Raw genomic sequence first — 20,402 nt, 5'->3', positions numbered from 1 at the left:
TTGTCACGTTAGCAGTTTTCCAATCTTCTGGTACTCCTCCAGAATCTGTGGACCTTTGCAAAATTCCACTATCTCATGAACTACTTCATTTAGGATCCTAGGGTGCAAGCTATCAGGGTCACAGAACCTATCTGCTTTAGCCCCATTATTTGCTTAACTAAATGTTATGTAATGTGCAAACTGTATAATGTATACAACTGAGTCTATATCCTTCACAAAAATTGCAATTTGTAATCAATTCAAAATTATTCGTTCAGAACACCATTGTGAATTTCTTCCCAACCTGAAAAATATCTATCACTTCTTCCTGTCATTGAATCAGTTCTTTTCTCGATCATTATTTGTTTTATGTCTCACAGGTAAGTATGTCAGTATACCTTTAAGAGATATACTCTGATATCATTACTGAATCATTGCACATGACCTGAGGGAATAAGCATCTCATACTCCATTTCCCCTCAGATTATTTGGAGCATGAAACTACTGAAAGTGTGTGTCTCTGTTGTAATCTATTGGTTAATACTAGCCAAGTTCCAGAATCTGGTTTCCAGCATCTGCAGTCATTGTTTTTACCTAAATCATGTATGCGCCTGAGGTATGTAATATTGATACATAATAAGCTGTAAGAAATATCTATTGGATTCTTGAACACAATATACGCTTAATGTGCAATATCCAATTGCAGCATCAGGTAAAACACCCTTTATAAAAAGGCTAGCTGGTAATCATCACATTGCTATGGAAAATTGCACTACTTGCTTGTCATGTTTCATGTATTATGGCAGTGGTTACACTGTTTTATTGGCTATAAACCACTTTGGACATTGAGTTGGAGCACCATATAACTGCAAGTTCATCACTTTTCAGTAAGCCTCTGTATGGAAATTTATTGACTGCCTTACGGATGCTCGTATATATATTTACTGTATCAACCTTATCTGTTATCTCATCAAATAATTCAGTTAAGTTAGTATTTGTCGACTATTCTTAACGGAATGAATTCAATTTCTGAATTAAAGCTCCCTTATCTTAGATAATGGCTTTAAATAACTTCACCTCCACTGAAGATAGGTTGACTGGCCTGTAGTTTCTTAGTTTATTCCTCTCCCAATACTTGATACATTGTGCAACATTAGCAGTCCCACCCCTTCCTACAGCATATGTGGATTGAGACCTACATCTCTGTTACTATAACTTGGTTTCTTTCAGCGATCTAGAATGCATTCAATCAGCTTTTAATATTACTAGTCGTTTTGTACATCTCCTGTTCTCTATCCTGTCAATTCAAGACTAAACTCTTCTGAAACAGCTTTAGGCAATAGAGTTCTTTAGTAAAATCATAGATTAGAATCTCTACAGTATGGAAACAGGCCATTTTGTGGACAACCAGTCCACGCCAACCTCAACAATAGGTAGTTTAAACTTTTTCAACATACAAATTGCAAAATAACACATGAAAGATTCAAGTTCCAACATCAGTATTATTCAATCATTTCAGATAAATGCTGAGTAAATAGAAATAAATCTGTTTTAATATAAAATTTAATATCATCTGTCGGTAAAAATGTCCAAAGTATTTCCTTACAGTATTTGTAATATAGTTGTCTCATGAATCACTTCTGAAATATAGGGAATTGTTACAAGTGATTTGCTTTGTAACAAGGTTTGGTTTTGTTGCTTTCGTATCATATCAACCATTTCCAATGGCTAAGCCCAATTCCTGAGTTGCTTTAGTAGGTTTACTAAAATCTGTGCTCTGGATATAAAAACAGGTTGGATTGCTGGGACGAACAGGTGCTGGAAAAAGCACATTACTTTCTGCTCTTTTGCGTCTCTTGTCTACTGAAGGGGAAATTCAGATTGATGGGATATCCTGGAATTCAGTCTCATTGCAAAAATGGAGAAAAGCATTTGGCGTCATTCCACAGGTAATATTTTCCAAATTGCCAACAGTTACAAAGTTCAGATTTTCTGAATAAAAGTCATGTACTGCATGTCAGTGACAGCCTCTTTTTGATTTTCTTTTGATTTAAACCAGTGCAATGATATTGGATGTTTTGGCATGATTTACATTAGACCGATGATAACAATTAACATCTACGTTAGTAGCAATTTTTGCATTTGAGGAGAAATTTTCAATTATTTCCCTTACATAATAGATATATCAAGAATTTAGAAATTTCATTGACTTCCAGTGCATGTAAATTTGGTAGACCCAGAAGTTATGGAACAATGTTAGCATTTGTGCATGAGTAAAGGTCATGTTTTGCTTTGATCAGGCCGGCATTGGCCACCCAAGCTTGGAACTGTAGAGACTTTCCAAAAGGTCTAGGATGCAGGTGACCTAATAGGTCATTAAGGTGAGCAATGATTCAGTGTATTTTTGACACAAGGAATGCATTAGTAATGACCAGAGGCACATTCCAATTCCTCCATGCCCCTGTTCTCCCCGACCATTGTAGCAGTCCTCATGTTTCCTATTCCCCTTGCCTGTGCACTCACTCCATGTACCTGCTCACTCTATTTGTCTACTCTCTCCATCCTCCTGACCCCACCCAGTGCTCCTGTCCCTTCCGGTGCTCTGCTTCCCCAGTGCTCCTATTTCACTTGTTTCTCCTGCAACACCCTACTCTCACTCCTACTCTCATGTATCTACTCTCCACTTACTACTTTAGTGCTTTCTCTTGGCAGTGATTTCACCATGCTCCTGTTTAATCTGCATGTCATTTTTTTCTCTGGGCTTCTACTCTTCTGTATTCCTGCCTTCTCCATGCTGCTGTCAAAAATAGACAGACTCTATTGTGAGAAGTAGGCACATCCATTTCATTCATTTGTGTAAGTAAAATTTTGATTTATTAGAAGAATTATTAATATACGTTTATATATAGCATTTTCATAAAACGAGTATTGTGCACTACTACAACTTCAATGGACTGTGGGGCGTGGGTGGGTGGTGTGATTGCTAGCCCATTAGAAAAAGGATCCTTCAACCAAAAATGTTTTTGGTTGAACTGGCTTAAACAACAGAAAATGGATTGAAAAGCCTTGTTTCTCCAACCTTTTCATCCTTTGTTGAAATATTGATGAAGATGTCCATCAGGATAGTAATAAACTTGTGCAAAATCCCTCAGAAAAAAGCTGTAATTCAATATTCTGCCTTACAGAAAGTCTTTGTGTTCTCTGGAACCTTCCGGAAGAACTTGGATCCTTATGAACAGTGGAGTGATGAGGAAATCTGGAAGGTCACTGAAGAGGTAAACCATTTGTCGGTTTCTTGGGTGATAAGTTATAAATACAGTGCATCATTCAGTCTTGTGGATGAACTGAAGTAACTGTGATGCCAGGTTTAATATTTAAAATTGCAATTTAAATGATTTGTCTCAGGTTATAAATAATGTATTTTCTCTAATGATAAAAATGTTTATTGTATTGACAATTACACTGAAAAGCTCCAGCATAATTGCTTTGCACTCAGTTTATATATGCTGTCTCTGTGTTGAGCAAACTGCCTTCTATTTTTATAAAATGGGTGAATTCAAACTATTTGCTGTTGATTAATTTCTTCTCAGGTGCTGGAGCAATGTTTGAGTTGCTAATGCAACACTAATTGCTTATTTCCTCAAATAACTTCCTTAAAAAATGTACTTCCCTTTCTCTCAATTTTTGTTTGAAGCTGTTGACTCTTTGCTGACTCACTACTCCCTATAAGTACTCACAATTCATTCAAATGACCAATATTGATCTTTGGTTTTTGACAAGCCTACTTCCAAACATTAATTCCACTTTGGGGAATCATAGAGGAATAGAATGTTTATGCAACAGAAAGATGCCATTTGGTCTCCATACCCGTTTTTGCTTATCCAATTTCCTTTCGAAAGGTATAATTGAGTCTGGTTCAGTCACACTGTCAGGCAGGATGCATTCCAGATCCTGATCACTGGCTGCGTACGTACTTTTTTCTAATGTTACTATTGGTTTTAGTCACCTTAAATTGATTCCTTATGGTTCTTGATAATTTCCACCAGTAGGAACATACATGTGTTTTGTGTGGATTCTTTCAAGCCTAAAGTGATCTAGTATGGTTTAAGATATCCACCTTTCTGATACAGCTACAGGAATCTTGTTGAGTAAACAGTATCGGATTGTTTGCTAAGTCTATTACATTACCCTAACGATTGATGTTACATGAATATGATCTACCTAACCGCAGAGACTGTTAAGACCACACTAGCCCCAAGTCTGTCTCCTATAAATTGATTCTTTACTCTGACTAAGTCCCGATTACATCATTAAAGTGGCTGGTACACACTGCACTCAATCAAGCATTTTGTTTTCAGACCCAGCTACAATAATACGAATGCATGAATTAGGAGCAGGAATAGGTCATTTGATCCATCTCACCCGATCCACCATTCGATACGACCATGGCTCACTTAGTTTTAGCCTCAACTGCACATACCTGCCAACCTCTGTCTTAAAAATACTTGATGATCATGCCATGACTGCTCTTTAGGGAAGAGTGTTCCAAAGACTCATGACTTCTGCAAGGAAAAGGAATCCTCCTCATCTCCATCTGAAATGGGACACCCTTATTTTAAAACTATGTTCTGTCACAATCTCTCTCATAAGGAGAAACATCCTTTAATATCAGTCCTGTCAAACCCCTCAGGGTTCACGCCATTTTTGGATCAAGAAGCTCTAATGAGTGAAGTACCAAAGGAATTAATGCTGGGTCTGCAGCTATTTCAAATATATATAATGGCTTGGATGATGGGATCATAAATATGGTAGTTAAATTTTCTAATGATGACAACATAGGTAAGACGTTAGGTTGTCAAGAGAAAGCAATAAGTATGTAAGGGGATATAGATGAGTTAAATGGGCAGGCAAAAATTTCGCACATGAGGTGTAACTTAATTCATGCAAATCCATCCATTTTTCAAGAAGAATTATGATGTTTAAATGGAGAGGCAGTCCAGAATTCAGTATTGCAGAAGGATTTGGTGTCCTGGTGAATGAATCACATGAAGCTAGTATTCATGCACAGCAAGTGATTCAGAAGGCAAATGGAATGTTGATTGTTGCAAGATGAATAGAAGAAATAAGTACAGAGATTTTATTACAGCTGTAGAGGGTATTGGTGAGACCCCATCTGGAATACTTGAATTTTTTTTGGCTTCATTTTTGGAAAATATATGTAATTACTCAGAAAATAATTACTCCAGCACATGGACTGCAATGGTGCTAGAAGCCACCTCACCACCACCTTCTCAGGGGTAACTAGGAATGAGCAATGCAATGCCCACATTTCACAAGGGAATACAAAAAGAAATGCAAATTAGAGAAGGTTTACTCAACTCACACCAGGTATGAAGAGCTTATGTTATGAAGAAAGGTTGAACAGGTTTGACCTATTTATACTTGGTGTAGCTTAGAAGGATGAGAGGTGGCCTTACTAAAACATGTTGAGGGGACTGGATAGATTGGTTACCTGGAGGATATTTTCTCTTGTAGAGAAGACTAAAGCTGAAGGACATAGGTTAAGACTAAGGAATCACTGTTTTATAACATTGATCAGAGGAAATTTTTAAATTTTGTTTGTTTGAGTTGGAAGTTACTTCCCAAGAAATGATGAAGTTTCAATTTTCAAATTTTTTAGTTTTGATAGAAAAGGGAGCCAAAGGTTATGGCGTGCAGACAGGAAGGTAGAGCTAAGAGACCACAGTCTTATTGAAGCAGGTTTACAGTTCCAAAGGAGCTCCTGCTGCTCTTAAATCCTGTCTCCCTGTGTTTCAATAAGATTGTCTTTCACTCTTCTGACTTACAAAGAGTATAAAATCTAATGTATACAGGCCTGGCTTGTCCACCATTTCCTCATAATATTACCTTTCCCACCCTAAGTCATCTGTACCTTCTTCATATTTACATCCTTTCTTATATAAGGAAACCTAAATTATGGCTAACACTCCAGATGTGATTTCATTATTGCTCTATGCAACGGTAGCAAAACTGCCCCACTTTTATATTCCATTCCTCCAGCAATAAAACATTTTCATTGGCTGAGTCTAGATCCCTCATAATTTTGGACACTTCTATCAAACTCCCTCTCAAGCTTTTCTCTACAGAGAGCAAACCCAACTTATGGAATCCATCCATGTAACGTAAGGTCTGTATACCTGGAACCATTCTCGTGACATTTTTTTCAGCACCCCCTCTAAAGAATCACAGATTCACAGAACGTTATGACACAGGACGAGGCTATTCATCCCATTGAGTCTGCACCAGCTGTCGTCACAACTTAGTGCCATTCTCCTACCTTTTCCTATTTCTGAGCACATTGTTTCCATTTAAATAATAATCTAATATCCTCTTGAATATCTCCATTTACCCTCCCTTTGTTAGGTTCTTTTCCTGAGATTTCACACATGAGATGTAATTCGCACACACCAACTTCTGCAAACAGTTAAAGTTTATTAAAGCCTGTACAAGCTAGGTGACTCCATTTGACCCTTTTTGCAGGCGAGCGAAATTGAGTCAAGCTCCCCCAAACAAAGAAAACACATCCACTTTATATAGGCCAGTTGGTAATGCTCACAGGTACTCTGGCCACTCCCCCCTCATAACTACATGTCACCCCAGGTACAATGGAAGGATAAGGTCATCCTCGGAGATAATGTAAATGTAATCCTGAGGAATTGTTGTGCAAATGATTATGCCCTAATCATAGAACATAGAACATAGAACAGTACAGCACAGAACAGGCCCTTCAGCCCATGATGTTGTGCCGACCATTGATCCTCATGTATGCACCCTCAAATTTCTGTGACCATATGCATGTCCAGCAGTCTCTTAAATGTCCTCTATGACCTTGCTTCCACAACTGCTGCTGGCAATGCATTCCATGCTCTCACAACTCTCTGTGTAAAGAACCCGCCTCTGACTCCCCTCTATACTTTCCTCCAACCAGCTTAAAACTATGACCCCTCGTGTTAGCCATTTCTGCCCTGGGAAATAGTCTCTGGCTATCGACTCTACCTATACCTCTCATTATCTTGTATACCTCAATTAGGTTCCCTCTCCTCCTCCTTTTCTCCAATGAACAAAGTCCGAGCTCAGTCAACGTCTCTTCATAAGATAAGCCCTCCAGTCCAGGCAGCATCCTGGTAAACCTCCTCTGAACCCGCTCCGAAGCATCCACATCTTTCATATAATAGGGCGACCAGAACTGGACGCAGTATTCCAAGTGCGGTCTAACCAAAGTTTTATAGAGCTGCAACAAGACCTCATGGCTCTTAAACTCAACCCCCTGTTAATGAAAGCCAAAACACCGTTTGCTTTCTTAACAACCCTGTCCACTTGGATGGCCATTTTAAGGGATCTATGTACCTGCACACCAAGATCTCTCTGTTCTTCCACACTGCCAAGAATCCTATCCTTAATCCTGTGCTCAGCTTTCAAATTCGACCTTCCAAAATGCATCACCTTGCATTTATCCAGGTTGAACTCCGTCTGCCACCTCTCAGCCCATCTCTACATTCTGTCAATGTCCAGCTGCAGCCTACAACAGCCCTCTATACTGTCAACGACACCTCCAACCTTTGTGGCATCTGCAAACTTACTGACCCATCCTTCAATCCCCTCATCCAAGTCATTAATAAAAATTACAAACAGTAGAGGCCCAAGGACAGAGCCCTGTGGAACACTATTCACTACTGACTTCCAGGCAGAATATTTTCCTTCTACTACCACTCGCTGTCTTCTTTTGGCCAGCCAATTCTGTATCCAGACAGCTAAGTTCCCCTGCATCCCATTCCTCCTGACCTTCTGAATGAGCCTACCATGGGGAACCTTATCAAATGCCTTACTGAAGTCCATATATACCACATCCACAGCTCGACCCTCATCAACCTTTCTAGTCACATCCTCAAAGAACTCGATAAGGTTTGTGAAGCATGACCTGCCCCTCACAAAGCCCTGTTGACTGCATTTAATCAAGCCATGCTCTTCCAGATGGTCATACATCCTATCCCTCAGAATCCTTTCTAACACCTTGCAGATGACAGACATGAGACTTACTGGTGTGTAATTGCCGGATATTTCCCTATTTTCTTTCTTGAAGAGAGGAATTACATTTGCCTCTCTCCAGTCCTCAGGTACGACTCCTGTGGAGAGCAAGGATACAAAGATCTTCGCAAGTGGTGAAGCAATTGCATTTCTCGTTTCCTAAAGCAGCCGAGGACAAATCAGGACTTTTAATCCTGGGGAATCGTTAGGCAAATGATTTCCTGACTCAGTGATTCCCCAAGACAGTGTAGTTGTGATATGTCCTAGTTTCGGGAGATAGCTATGAAAGCATTTCTGAATGGAAGGGTTCTGAATGAAAGTTTAATTTGATAACAGGAGAGTAGTAGTAAATGGCTGGCCAAATGAAGTGTGAGTCATCCACATTCCTGCATGAATGTTGCCCCCACCCAAAGACAGTGCAGTTTAACCCTTTAACATTACAGTAATGTCCAGAAAAACAGTACAATGTAATTTTTAAACATTACACTTCTGCCACATTTCCAGGCAGTGCATTCCATACCCTAACTACTTGCTGTCTGAAAAAGATATTTCTCACTTCACCTTTGCTTCTTTTGCAATTTACTTTAAATCTGTGCCCTCTCATTTGTGATCCTTTCATGAGTAGGAACAATTCCTCCCTATATCTACGATATTCAGCCCCCTTATGAGTTTGAAAATTTCTATCAGCTCTCCCCTTAGCCTTCTTCTCTCTAAGGAGAAAAGTCTTAAGCTCTCCAATCTACTGTCTTCAGTGAAGCTTGTCATCCTGGAACCATGTGTCTCTTCTGCACTCTCTCCAATGCATTCACATATTTCCTATAATATGATACCCATAATTATGCACAATACTCCAGTTAAGGTCTATAACGAGTGTCTTAGATAAATTCAGCATCACTTCCTTTCTCTTGTACTCTGGCCCTAATAATTAATTGAAGGATATTGTCTGCTTTATTGACTGCTCCCTCCACCCAGTCTACCATTTAAATAATCTATGTGCATCCAGGTCCCTCCTTTCCTGCATCCCCTTTCGAATGTACTCCATATTTTATATTGCCTGTCCATGTTCTTCCTACCAAAATGCACCACCTCACACTTATCTGCATCAAACTTCATCTGCCCCCTATCTGCCCACTTCATCAACTTGTCATGGTCCTTTTGGAGATCCACACTGTCCTGCTGACAAGTTTTCCAAGTTTCGTACCATCTACAAACCTTGAAATTGTCCCATGCACACCAAGTAAAAAGTGAGGTCTGCAGATGCTGGAGATCAGAGCTGAAAATGTGTTGCTGGTTAAAGCGCAGCAGGTCAGGTCAGGAACAGGAAATTCGACGTTTCGGGCACAAGCCCTTGGCTCATTCCTGATGAAGGGTTTATGCCCGAAACGTCGAATTTCCTGTTCCTTGGATGCTGCCTGACCTGCTGCGCTTTAACCAGCAACACATTTTCAGCCATGCACACCTAGGTCAGGATTATTATCATATATATCAGGAAAAGGAATCCTCCACATCCTTTCTAAAGTGCAGTGCCAGAATTGGATGCAAGATCCACCTGAGGCTTAACTTTATACAGGCTAAGTACAGAGGAACCTTGATTATTCCAAGGACACGGGTGAGGAGTATTTCATTCAGTTAATCGAATTCCAGATAATCGAATACCAGATAACATAGTTTAGCCAAGCATCAGGACATTGCGATCTTGCTGGATAATTGGATAGTTGGTTAATCAAATGGCGGATAATCAAGGTTGCTCTGTATAGGTAAGGTTGACCATGTCCTCATATGATATCTCCTCAAGCATTTACAGCAGAGTTGTTAAACAATGATAATTAATAGGAACCATGACTCATTTTCGCTCTAATCCAGGGGTTTTGAAGCCATGCCTACAGCAGTCCTAACTGAGAGGAGGTCATTCAATCTAAGAACTAGAAGCAAGAACAGACCATTCAGCTCCTTGGGGCTGTCCTGCCTTTCAATCTATGACCATGGTTGATCTTCTACCAGCATTCTAGTTTTCGGCCCTCTTCTCAAGCTTCCTGATTCTTTGAGCAACCAGAGGTGGACTTTCACGATGGAGCCCAGAACTTCATGGCTGGAGCCTGTTCATGTTCTGACCCTATGTCACATCAGCTGCCACTTTCTTTCACCGGGGGTGCTTCTGCCAACTTCTGATGCTCAAGCGATGACATCAGCCTGGATGTCCCTCTCAGGAGGGTTACCACTCCCTGCTCAAAAGTGTAAGCCTCTTAGGAACAGCAACAAAAACTCTGTGCCACTGATTTCCAGCAAGTTCTCCATTTCATTTTCTCGATCTCCATCACATCTATTTTGATTATGCTATCTTTTCCCAATGTTGTAAATGTTTACAATTCTCTATTCCCTCGAGCTACAGGGGCTGTCTCATTGAATATATTACAGCTGAGATAAACTCTTGAACTGTGGGAGAGTTGATGGTTCTGAGTGTAAAGCAGCAAAGAGAAGTTGAGATCAAAATCAGTTTGATCGTGATCTTATTGAATGGTGGAGCAGTCTTCACAGGGGTTGTTTAGCTTACTGTTGCTCTTATTTCTGATGTTTTTTGAATGTGTCCTGCACATTGTTTGATTGATGCTAATTATATTACCACAGGTTGGCTTGAAATCAATGATTGAGCAATTTCCAGATAATCTTAATTTTGTTTTGGTGGATGGTGGTTATATCCTCAGCAATGGTCATAAGCAGCTCATGTGTTTGGCTCGATCGATTCTCAGCAAGGCTAAAATCCTACTTCTGGATGAACCTACTGCTCACCTGGACACTGTGTAAGTTTGAACTACAAAGTAAGAAAAGATCAAAACAACAGTGGCTAGAAAAAAGAAACAACTGTGGGTGCTGTAAATTAGAAACAAAAACAGAAATTGCTGAGAAAGTTCAGTAGGCCTGTCAGCATCTGTGGAGAGAAATCAGACTTAACATTTTGGGTTGGGTGAGGAAGTGTCACTGGACCCGAAACGTTAACTCTGATTTCTCTCCACTGATGCTGCTAGACTGCTGAGCCTTTCTAGCAATTTCTGTTTTTGCTGTTGGTGACTAGAAGTAGCTGATGGACTCCAACAGATTATGAATAATAAACGTGATTGTTGCTTATTATTGGGTGCATTCATTTTGAAGTTCAAATGCTAAGAACTGCTAAATGGTGATTCTACCAAAGTTGTTTCTCTGCTTCTAAAATTGATAACCGATATGAACCGTATAGTATATAGAACTAATAGTACGTAGAAGAATAAAATAAGTACTCCTCAAAGGGGTGTAGTCATTATTTTATATCAACTATATTGTTATTAGATGATTTATCTGCTATTTAAGGTTTACTAGTAAAGACATGTTAAGGGTGCATTACATGTAAAACGATAAATTGTAATTTAAAACTTCTGTTCCTTTTTACAACAGAACATTCCAAATCATAAGGAAAACACTTAAAAATACGTTTTCAAACTGCACTGTTATACTCTCAGAACATAGAGTGGAAGCTCTCCTTGAATGCCAGCAATTTCTGGTTTGTAATTTTGTTTGTCTTCTCTCCCTAGTGATCGACACAATGACATTTTTGCATGAAGCAGAGTGCGCAGCATTGTTTGCAACTTAGTTGAAGCAATGTTTGGCAGAAACAGGAATGTCTGGTTCAAACATTCAACCTTGGTTGTAATATGAAGGTCTCACTACTGATATCTACCAGATCACTGGTAAAGATAGGAAACAAAATTCGAAGCATCACACCTTCCTGAAAAACTTGCACCTTCAAACTGACATTTTTATTACCAATTCTATATATCCTTCTGTAACAATTCATAAGTTAACCTGTTAATCCACAAACAAATCAGTTTCTCCATGGAACAGCTTTGGTGATCATTTTTTTTGGTACTTAACAGTCTGCCAAACAGTGCTGTTTTCACTAAAATAAATAAGCTATTTAAACAAATCTTGTTGTAAAATGATGAGGGCCCTTCACACTCCTATCCCAGATGTAACTTGTATACTTGTTGTGTGCCAACAACATTTACCCTGTGTTTTGGAAAGGGTAAACAATCAGCTGATGTGTTAGTAAGCCTTTATATTAGACTTTACACTGATTTAATTATAATCAGAATTAAATCTAATTGAACATGACCTTCTTAAACTCTATAATCTAATAGCTCATCATGTGTTAAATTTCTTTTCAGGTAATTGAAGGATGTTCAATTAAACAGTTTGATGCTCTGCAGAAACTTTTAACTGAAGCAAGCCTTTTCAAGCAAGTTTTTGGACATTTGGACCGTGCAAAGCTATTTTCTGCTCACAGAAGAAACTCAAGCAAAAGGAAAACACGGCCAAAAATAAGTGCTTTACAGGAGGAGGCAGAGGAAGATCTTCAAGAAACGAGGTTATAAAGCTACAAAGAACAAAATGCACAATATATTCATTAAGGTACCAAAACCAGTTCCCTAACAGAGAACTGTGGCAGCTGCATCTATAGCACAGAGCTCTTTATTACTCTTAGAAACAGCTAGCTAACTAAAGGCATCCTGATCAAGGTATTCAGCCATCTTTCAAGTATTCTGGGGTCAAGAATGTAATTGCGGGTCTGGATGAAGTTAATCCACATTACATACTGGATGACTGCACATGGAACCGAATGTAGGAAAACAAGCATTGCAAAACTCCATTAGCTCAGCAAAGTTCTTCTAAAACTAAGGTTCCTCCACTGACGATCAAGAATCAACTGCCTTTCTTTGCTGTCGATACAGGAGCTTGGTATCAATTACTATGATGATGACATCTTTGTTAATGGTCATAGTTGGCAATGGAAATAGTCATTGTCAGCACCAAGCTAAGAGCATTGCACCTTGCAGACAGTATTTGTTAATGGTGTGTTATGATATTTCTTCATGGTACTCCACATAACTAAGCATGTGAAAAATCAAAAGGCTTGCAAAGGATGGGATGCATTGTAAAGTTGTTCTTCTTTGTGTTACAGTGTCTTGTATTTAAATAGTAATTCCGAATGAAGCATGTAAAAGACTTGAGAAACTATTTTTAACATTTATTCCAAATTATTAACCCTGTAAGGACCAGGGTAGCATTTTGCAACAGTACAAAATACAAGATTACAATTTTTCTATTTATTCAATGAATTTTAGAGAGTATTCTGTATTCATCCAAGTCCCTCTCACAAAGATATAACAATTTAAATTCTACAATAAATGGTAAAGTCACTATAATCCTGTTCTCTCATTAGACAGAAGCTGGTACTTTGACCTGAGGGTCACCATGTCTCAGACAACGAGTGAGATTCAGAAGGAGAATACTTCATGGTAACTACAACTGGTGTAGGAATTTTGGACATTATGTAAGGCCAGCCATTATTAGCAAACAGTAATTGTCCTCTATAAGATTGTGCTGAGCTTTCTTCTGAATTGTTACAGTCCATATGGTGAAGGTGTACAGAGCAATGATTGATCAGAAGTTCCAGAGTTTGACCCCGTGACAACAAAGGAACAATGTTATACCTCCAAGTCAGGAAGGTCACTTGGAGGAGATGGTGTTCATTGGACATGTTTCCTTTGTTCCTCCAGCTGGCCAAGGGCACTAGAACTGTTTATGATACAAAATATTTAGTCTTTTACTCAAATAAAAATGGAGTAATGGTTACTCATCGTCCCATTTTAGGAATGTTCCACTGAAGGAAAATAAAATATGCCATTAAATTCTGCGGGTGACTGTGGAACAGAGAGAGATTTGCAAATGGGAGATAAAGAACTCTGGTTGGGCAAATGTCTCCACTCATTTAATACAAAACTATTTTTACAATTCAAATCTAATCTTTAATAACAATAGTGTTTTTTAGGACTTTATTATCTTTGGATATTAATAATCTTAAATCATGTTCAGTATTTTGAAGACAAAACTTAATCTTCGCACAGTAAACAAATGTATACTTATTATATAACTTCAATCAAGATTTTAAAAAATAACTTCAGTTTCTTAATTACGACTTTTACAATGGATGAAGTAATTTGTTTTTTGATTCCACAAATAAATGTAGAACTGCCAACAAATTGTATTGAATACAAAAATGTTTGAAGTAGATCTATGGCCATTAGTTTGACTTGAAATCATTGTTGTTGTGTGACTAAAACATTCTGCAAAATTCACGCTTTAGAAATTGGTATACGTTAGGAACTTTAATTATCCTCAAGAGACATCCGTGTTTATGTGAAAGAAATATTCTATGAAATAAAAATGTTTCAGGACATATGCTATAATCTATTTTTTTTAAACTTCGAGCCAACTACACAAATCATACCTGATTTCCTTCTTTTCATTCTCTGTATGGCAGCAAGTTCCATTGAAATCAATATTAGAATTGGAGTTAGGTTTTTTCAGACAATTCTTGCTCAAAAAAAATGATGTACATGTTAAATATTGTACTATATATGCACTTTACTGTACATTCTTAGCTGAAATTACAAAATAAGAAAGGTCACTAAGTATAAAAGAAACATGGTAGGCTGTATACTTCAGGATCCTTCACAGCAGAAAAAAACTTAAAAACATTAAGTTGAAATGATGTATATTCATAAATGCCTACACTGATAAATAAAATAAATTTAAAACTATCAAAGAAATGCAATATAAATGTAAGTCCTGTAAATATATGTCAAAATTACATTCAGACGATGAAGTTTTAATTGACCAGGCTCAATCTAGTGGCAGAAGCTGGTCAGTGCGGTTGCAGTTGAAGTCCAGAACTAACTGCACCGACCAACCTCTGCAACCAGGTGGAGCCCAGGACTTCAGTGCAAGCTCAGAACTTGGAGCCAGGTCAGCAGCATCAAAATGTCTCAATGGCGCCAATGGACACAGGAGACTTGAAAGGTAAGAATACAGATTGGGAAAAGGAGTCAGGTGGGTGTTTGGGGATGGAGGAGTGAAGAGAGACTAAGGGCAGGGACAAGACCCAGGTTTATACCCTGAGTGCATCACCCCCGCTGAAAAACCGGCATACAAACAATGGGTGTAAAAAATGATGTTTTGGCAATATTGCCCTCACTCTGACACATTGCCCTCTGCGCTTTAATAGTACTAATAACTATTGGGCTATGACAATTTTCCTTAACTGTTCTCATTTTGTCCAATAACAACAAGCTAGTAAGGGGCATCTTGCCAGAGATGCTTCGATGTCCAACCAGAGTGAGTGAGAGTCTCCCCGGGCCCAGTCATTCATGTAAGATAGCAACAAGCTTAATTGATAGTTTTTGATTTCTGGGAGTTCTACTCCTCCCAGTCTGTGCGTTAGCTGCAATTTAGTTAGTTTAATAAGGGATCACTTGCAATACCCAATAAAGGAACTGAACTAGCCATTCAGTCTTCTAAATGTTTGCTTAGTGTAAAGCAGAGGAAGCACTAGCATAAGATACAGCAGACGGGGGAGAATGTTCATTTTAATGAGGGCTATCTGACCTAAACAAGAGATCGGAAGCGTCTCCCATCTTCAAAGGTCTTATTTGATTCTGTTGAATAAATGGGCAAAATTGGTTTTAAATAGCCAATCAAAGCCAGGAGTAATGAATATGCTTAAGTAGAGAGCCCTCCCATGACCATCTAAAGGGAAATCAAGGTTCATCCTCAGGACCAGAATTTTTGAGACACCACCCATGGGCATGGCCTCTGATTTCACAAAGTTGACCTTGTAACCCGAAAAGCCGCCAAATGAGTTAATGCATTATATCAGATGAGGCACCAAACTGTTGGGTTTGATAAAAAGGCAAGAATGTCATCTGTGTACAATGCAATCTTATGTGACTTTATCCCCACTCCTGGAGCAGATACATTGGGATCCCTACATAATGCCTCCGCCAACAGTTCAATCACCAATGTGAAAAGCAACGGTGATAAGGGACACCCCTGTCAACTGCCCCTAAGAATATTGAAATCGCTTGACTACACACCATTGGTGAGGAACACGGCAAGAGGGTCACTGTACAAAACCTTAACCCATCTGATAAAGACCTTGTCCAAGCCAAACCACTTTAAAGTATAAAAAAAAGCCTTTTCCGCATCTAAAGAGATCACTAGTCCCTGTATGTTGTTGACATACTTGGATCATATTAAGTAACTTCCTGACATTATTCAATGATCTGCGACCTTTATAAAACCTGTCTGATCTTCCTTAATGGCAGAGGGCAGCACAGTTTCTAGTCTTAGTGCAAGATTCTTAGATAGGATTTTGAAATCGACATTCATGAGTGAGATGGGCCTATAGGAAGGACAGTCCTCCAGGGCATTCCCTTTTATAGGGATCAGAGAGATGTTTGCCTCTCTTAAAGATGGCGGGAGGAGGCCACGACTATATGAATCATTAAACATACTAAGCATCGGTTCTGACAATATAAAACTAACTGGGAAATCCATCAGGACACGGCACCTTTCCATTCTGAAGCTGCCTCACAGCCTCCTGCACCTCTTGCACTGGCAGCAGGGAATTACGGAGAGACTCTTGCTCAGGGGTCACTCCTGGGAGGTCCAAATTCTTAAAAAAAAACTCTTTCCTAACCCGCCCATCCTCACAACTTTCAGACTGATATAATTTGGAGTAAAATTTCTGAAATGCAGCATTAATCCTTTTAGAATCATTAAATTCCAGTATCCTCCCTGATCGAGGAATTGGCCTGGGAAGCACTCCTGTTACTGGCAGGATATGCTAAGTACTTGCCCGGCTTATCCCCATGCTCAAACAGCCTTTGATTTGCAAATATAAGCTCCTTCTTAGTTGTCTCTGTGATGTGGAGTTCAGTGTGAACCGAAGCACTGTGATCCTCTGTAGTTTAGCCAACAAGGACCTATCAAAATATATCTTTTCAGCTGCCTTCAGACGTTTCACGAACAAGCGTTGCTGCTCACCCTTCTGCCATTTCTTACTGGCAGAATAGGAAATAAATAACTCCCTAGCATAGGCTTTAGCAGTTTCCCAGAGAATGGATGGTTACCGGCTGAGCCTGAATTAATATCTAAAAAAGCCCTGAATTCAGTAGAAAAGAATTCAGTAAACTTGCTATCCTTCAGAATGAAGGGATCCAATCGCTAATGCCTCGAACCTACCATAGTATCCTTACCCTTGACCATCAGATACACTGGAGCGTGATCAGAAATAGTGGTATTGCCAAATGTGCTGCAGGTGTCCAAAAGAGATCAATCCTGGTATGGCATTTGTGCGGATTCGAGAAAAACATAAAACCCCTGGCCAGAGGGTGAAGGTACTTCCAAACATCGACCAATTCTACTACAACACACAAATCCCTTAATTGCTTAGATCGTGAAGAAGATATCAGAGGGTCTTTGGGCAATCTGTCTACTGTAGAGTGTATTAGACAATTAAAATCCTCCCCCCTCCACGATAATAAGCTGAGATGTGAGGTTAACCAGTTTAGAAAGTGCATCTATCAAGAACTTGAGGGGGTGGGCTGGGGGCCAATAAACATTTAAGAACTTGTAAGCTTTCCCATTTATCAAAGCTTTAAGGATTACACATCTCCCGTGTGTGTCAACCTAATAACTTAAGTGGGAGATTTTTCCGAACAAATATGGCCACCCCCTATTCCTTGGATTGAAAGATAAAAAGTAAACCCAGTCATACCCATTCTGTTGAAGTTTCAGATGCTTTGCATCATCTAGGTGTGTTTCTTGAAATAAGGCACATCCACCCTCTCCCTTTTAAGACTGGAAAGTACCTTCTTCCTCTTGACTGGCAAGTGACTCCCCTTAATGTTCCAGGTATACCATTTGAACACATCTTTAGCCATAACCTTCTATCGCATCATTTAGACTCCAGAGAGGGAGAACTCGAACTACGGATCGCTGAGCTTTAGTACAGGCAAATTCACAAAACACAAAAACTACATAAACTAAAACAGCTACAACCAACAAACCTACAAAACTTGCAAAAATTATGTACACCAAAAATGGAAAAACAAAATACACCAAAGGCATTGATTAGAAGAATTTACCCCCAATTCAGAGGGTGCACCTATACCTCTCAAATCCCTAATCATCCCCACCACCCTCTTAACTCCTACTAGCTAGGGTCATGCCGCACGCACAAGTAACCCAGTAGGAAAGAAAACAAGATTAATAATATACACAAGTAAGTTAAAACATCACCCATTCCTTGGTATAACTTAGAAATTAAACGTAAATCCATTCCGAGAATAATTTAACGCAACTTATTACCAACAAAAGGAGACTCCATCAAATCCTCTCAAAAGAAGGACAATCCTGAACAACTCTGTTACCTGTGCCTTTACAATCATCTGGCTTAAGTCATTGCGTCTACTAAGTTCCTACTTTCTCTGGTGAGTCCAATAAGTGTACAGATTCATTATAATTAATCTGAAACACCACTGGATATCTTAGAGTGGACTGGATCCCAAGCTGTCTCAACTTTTTCTTGATGCTGTTGTAGAACTTCCTTTTCCAAATCACTGCCACTGAAAGGTATTGGAAAACCATGACCCTAGAGCCCTCGCACACCACCGCCCACGGATCTTTTCCTGGGGCTCGAGAAGCTTCCATGATCCTCTGTTTGTCTTTATAATGATGGAACCTTACCAGATCAGGGCAGGGGCACTGGTCCATTTCTGTCCTTGGTGCCGTGACCTGGTGGGCTCTCTCAATCTTTACCTTTCCCTTTTCAGCCTCCAAACTAAGGAATTCTGGGAACCACTTCTCAAAGAATTCCACTGGCCGATCAACTTGCATCCCACTGGCATACCAATAACATGAAGATTCTTTCTTCTGCTTCTGTTCTCAAGATCATCCACCAAATCCAGCAAACCATGGACCTGTGTTTCCAGGGCTTCAATCTGACTCTTGGATGAATCAGCCTCTGCCTCCACCCCTGTGGCCTGTTGCTCGAGCTCATTAATCCTTTTCCCCAGGTCTTGCAGCGTAGCAGAGAGCAGGGCTTTTTTTTCAATCTGCTTCCTGAGGACCTTGCAAGATTTGGCAATCAGGCCTGGTGAGTAAGTTAGCCCGCCGTCTTGGTGGATTGAGCCACAGCCCCAGTGCCAGGCGAACCTCCTCCTTTCTTTGACATTCTCCTGCAGCAAAAATGAAGGTAAGTAAAATTTTCAGGTTCTGTAGCTCTTTTACTGTGTTTTTTTAAACTCACAGCAACGTGGATAGATGGGTTCTAGCTCTGTCCTGCCGATGTTGTGGTGTGGAACCCAGCAACCACTTTCTTTCAAGGTCACCGCCATTTTGGATCCCCCTTGATTACACTTTCAAAGAGCTCAGTGATAAAATCTGGGGAAGCACTGCAGCCAATTTGCATGCAACAAGGTTCCAAAACAAACAATGATATAATGCTGACATTATCTTTTTCAATGTGTTAGTTTTTCAGTGGTAGCTGTTGCTTAGGACTGCAAAATAATTCCCCTGCGTTTTGCACTAGAGGATCTTTTATCTCCATCAGATGGGGCCTCAGTTCAAAGGCTCTTTTGAAAGATGACACCTCCACCTTCCTCAGCAATGTACTGAAATGTCAGCCAAGATTGTATTCAATTCTCCAGGATAGATTTTGTATTCAAAACCTTCTCACTTAGAAGTGAAATTGCTGTCACTGAAAGTTGGTACTGCTGAATTGCTGAAAGGATTTAAACTCGGCTCTTGTATTACATATAGTGTACACTGAAGTAATTTCTTTGTCATTTCAAACACAAACAATTTAGAACCATTTTCTAAGATTTCCCTAATTAATCATTAACTTACTTGATACCAAATGTCAGCATATTGATTGTACTGTGCCCCATCAAAATGGCAATAATTTTTTAAAAATTCATTTCAATTTGACTTTCTGAAAATAGATATTATTTATAACTCTATTCAGTATAGGATTAAATTTATGTGTGTGTAAGTGCACTCCAAAATGTTCAACTAGTTTGATAGAGGAAAGAAATATGGTTCAATAACTGTGTGCACATGCTTGGGCGAAACAAGTCTCCTGAAATCATGTATGTATTAAACAATTAATACAGATTACAAACTATTTATTAGAAATTAACAAAGTCCATTTATCAACTGGAAAATGTTTATGATTTCACATATCCTTTCATCCACTCCTCCTTGAGAAATGCTTCAAATTACTTCAATTTGATTTACACAATCTGCTTTAAATATTTTCTCTTTTAGTCTGCTTTCAACTCAATTGCCCTCTTCTGATTTGAATTTTAACTTCTTGAATTCTATAATGGTTCTGTTGAACTACCTATCACCATGAATTCCATTAAGGTAACTTTTTCTTTTTTGAGTGCTGGAATAATTATGGG

At 39.2% G+C, this 20,402-nt stretch overlaps 1 protein-coding gene across 1 annotated transcript in view; it reads left to right on the top strand.

Annotated features, from left to right (window-relative positions):
* cftr (CF transmembrane conductance regulator) overlaps positions 1 to 13,998 on the top strand; it is a 117,254-nt gene extending 103,256 nt beyond the window's left edge. Inside the window, exons 24-28 of the mRNA XM_060839338.1 lie at positions 1,773 to 1,928; positions 3,165 to 3,254; positions 10,690 to 10,862; positions 11,491 to 11,596; positions 12,261 to 13,998. Of these exons, the coding sequence (XP_060695321.1) occupies positions 1,773 to 1,928; positions 3,165 to 3,254; positions 10,690 to 10,862; positions 11,491 to 11,596; positions 12,261 to 12,467 (732 nt within the window). The 3' untranslated portion in view covers positions 12,468 to 13,998. The remainder of the gene's footprint in view (positions 1 to 1,772; positions 1,929 to 3,164; positions 3,255 to 10,689; positions 10,863 to 11,490; positions 11,597 to 12,260) is intronic.
* Positions 13,999 to 20,402: the final 6,404 nt, after the last annotated feature.

Source organism: Hemiscyllium ocellatum, chromosome 19 (genome assembly GCF_020745735.1).
Source record: "Hemiscyllium ocellatum isolate sHemOce1 chromosome 19, sHemOce1.pat.X.cur, whole genome shotgun sequence".
NCBI lineage: Eukaryota > Metazoa > Chordata > Chondrichthyes > Orectolobiformes > Hemiscylliidae > Hemiscyllium > Hemiscyllium ocellatum.
The sequence above is the reverse complement of the archived record's forward strand: the minus strand, read 5'-3'. Positions and strand labels throughout refer to the sequence as shown.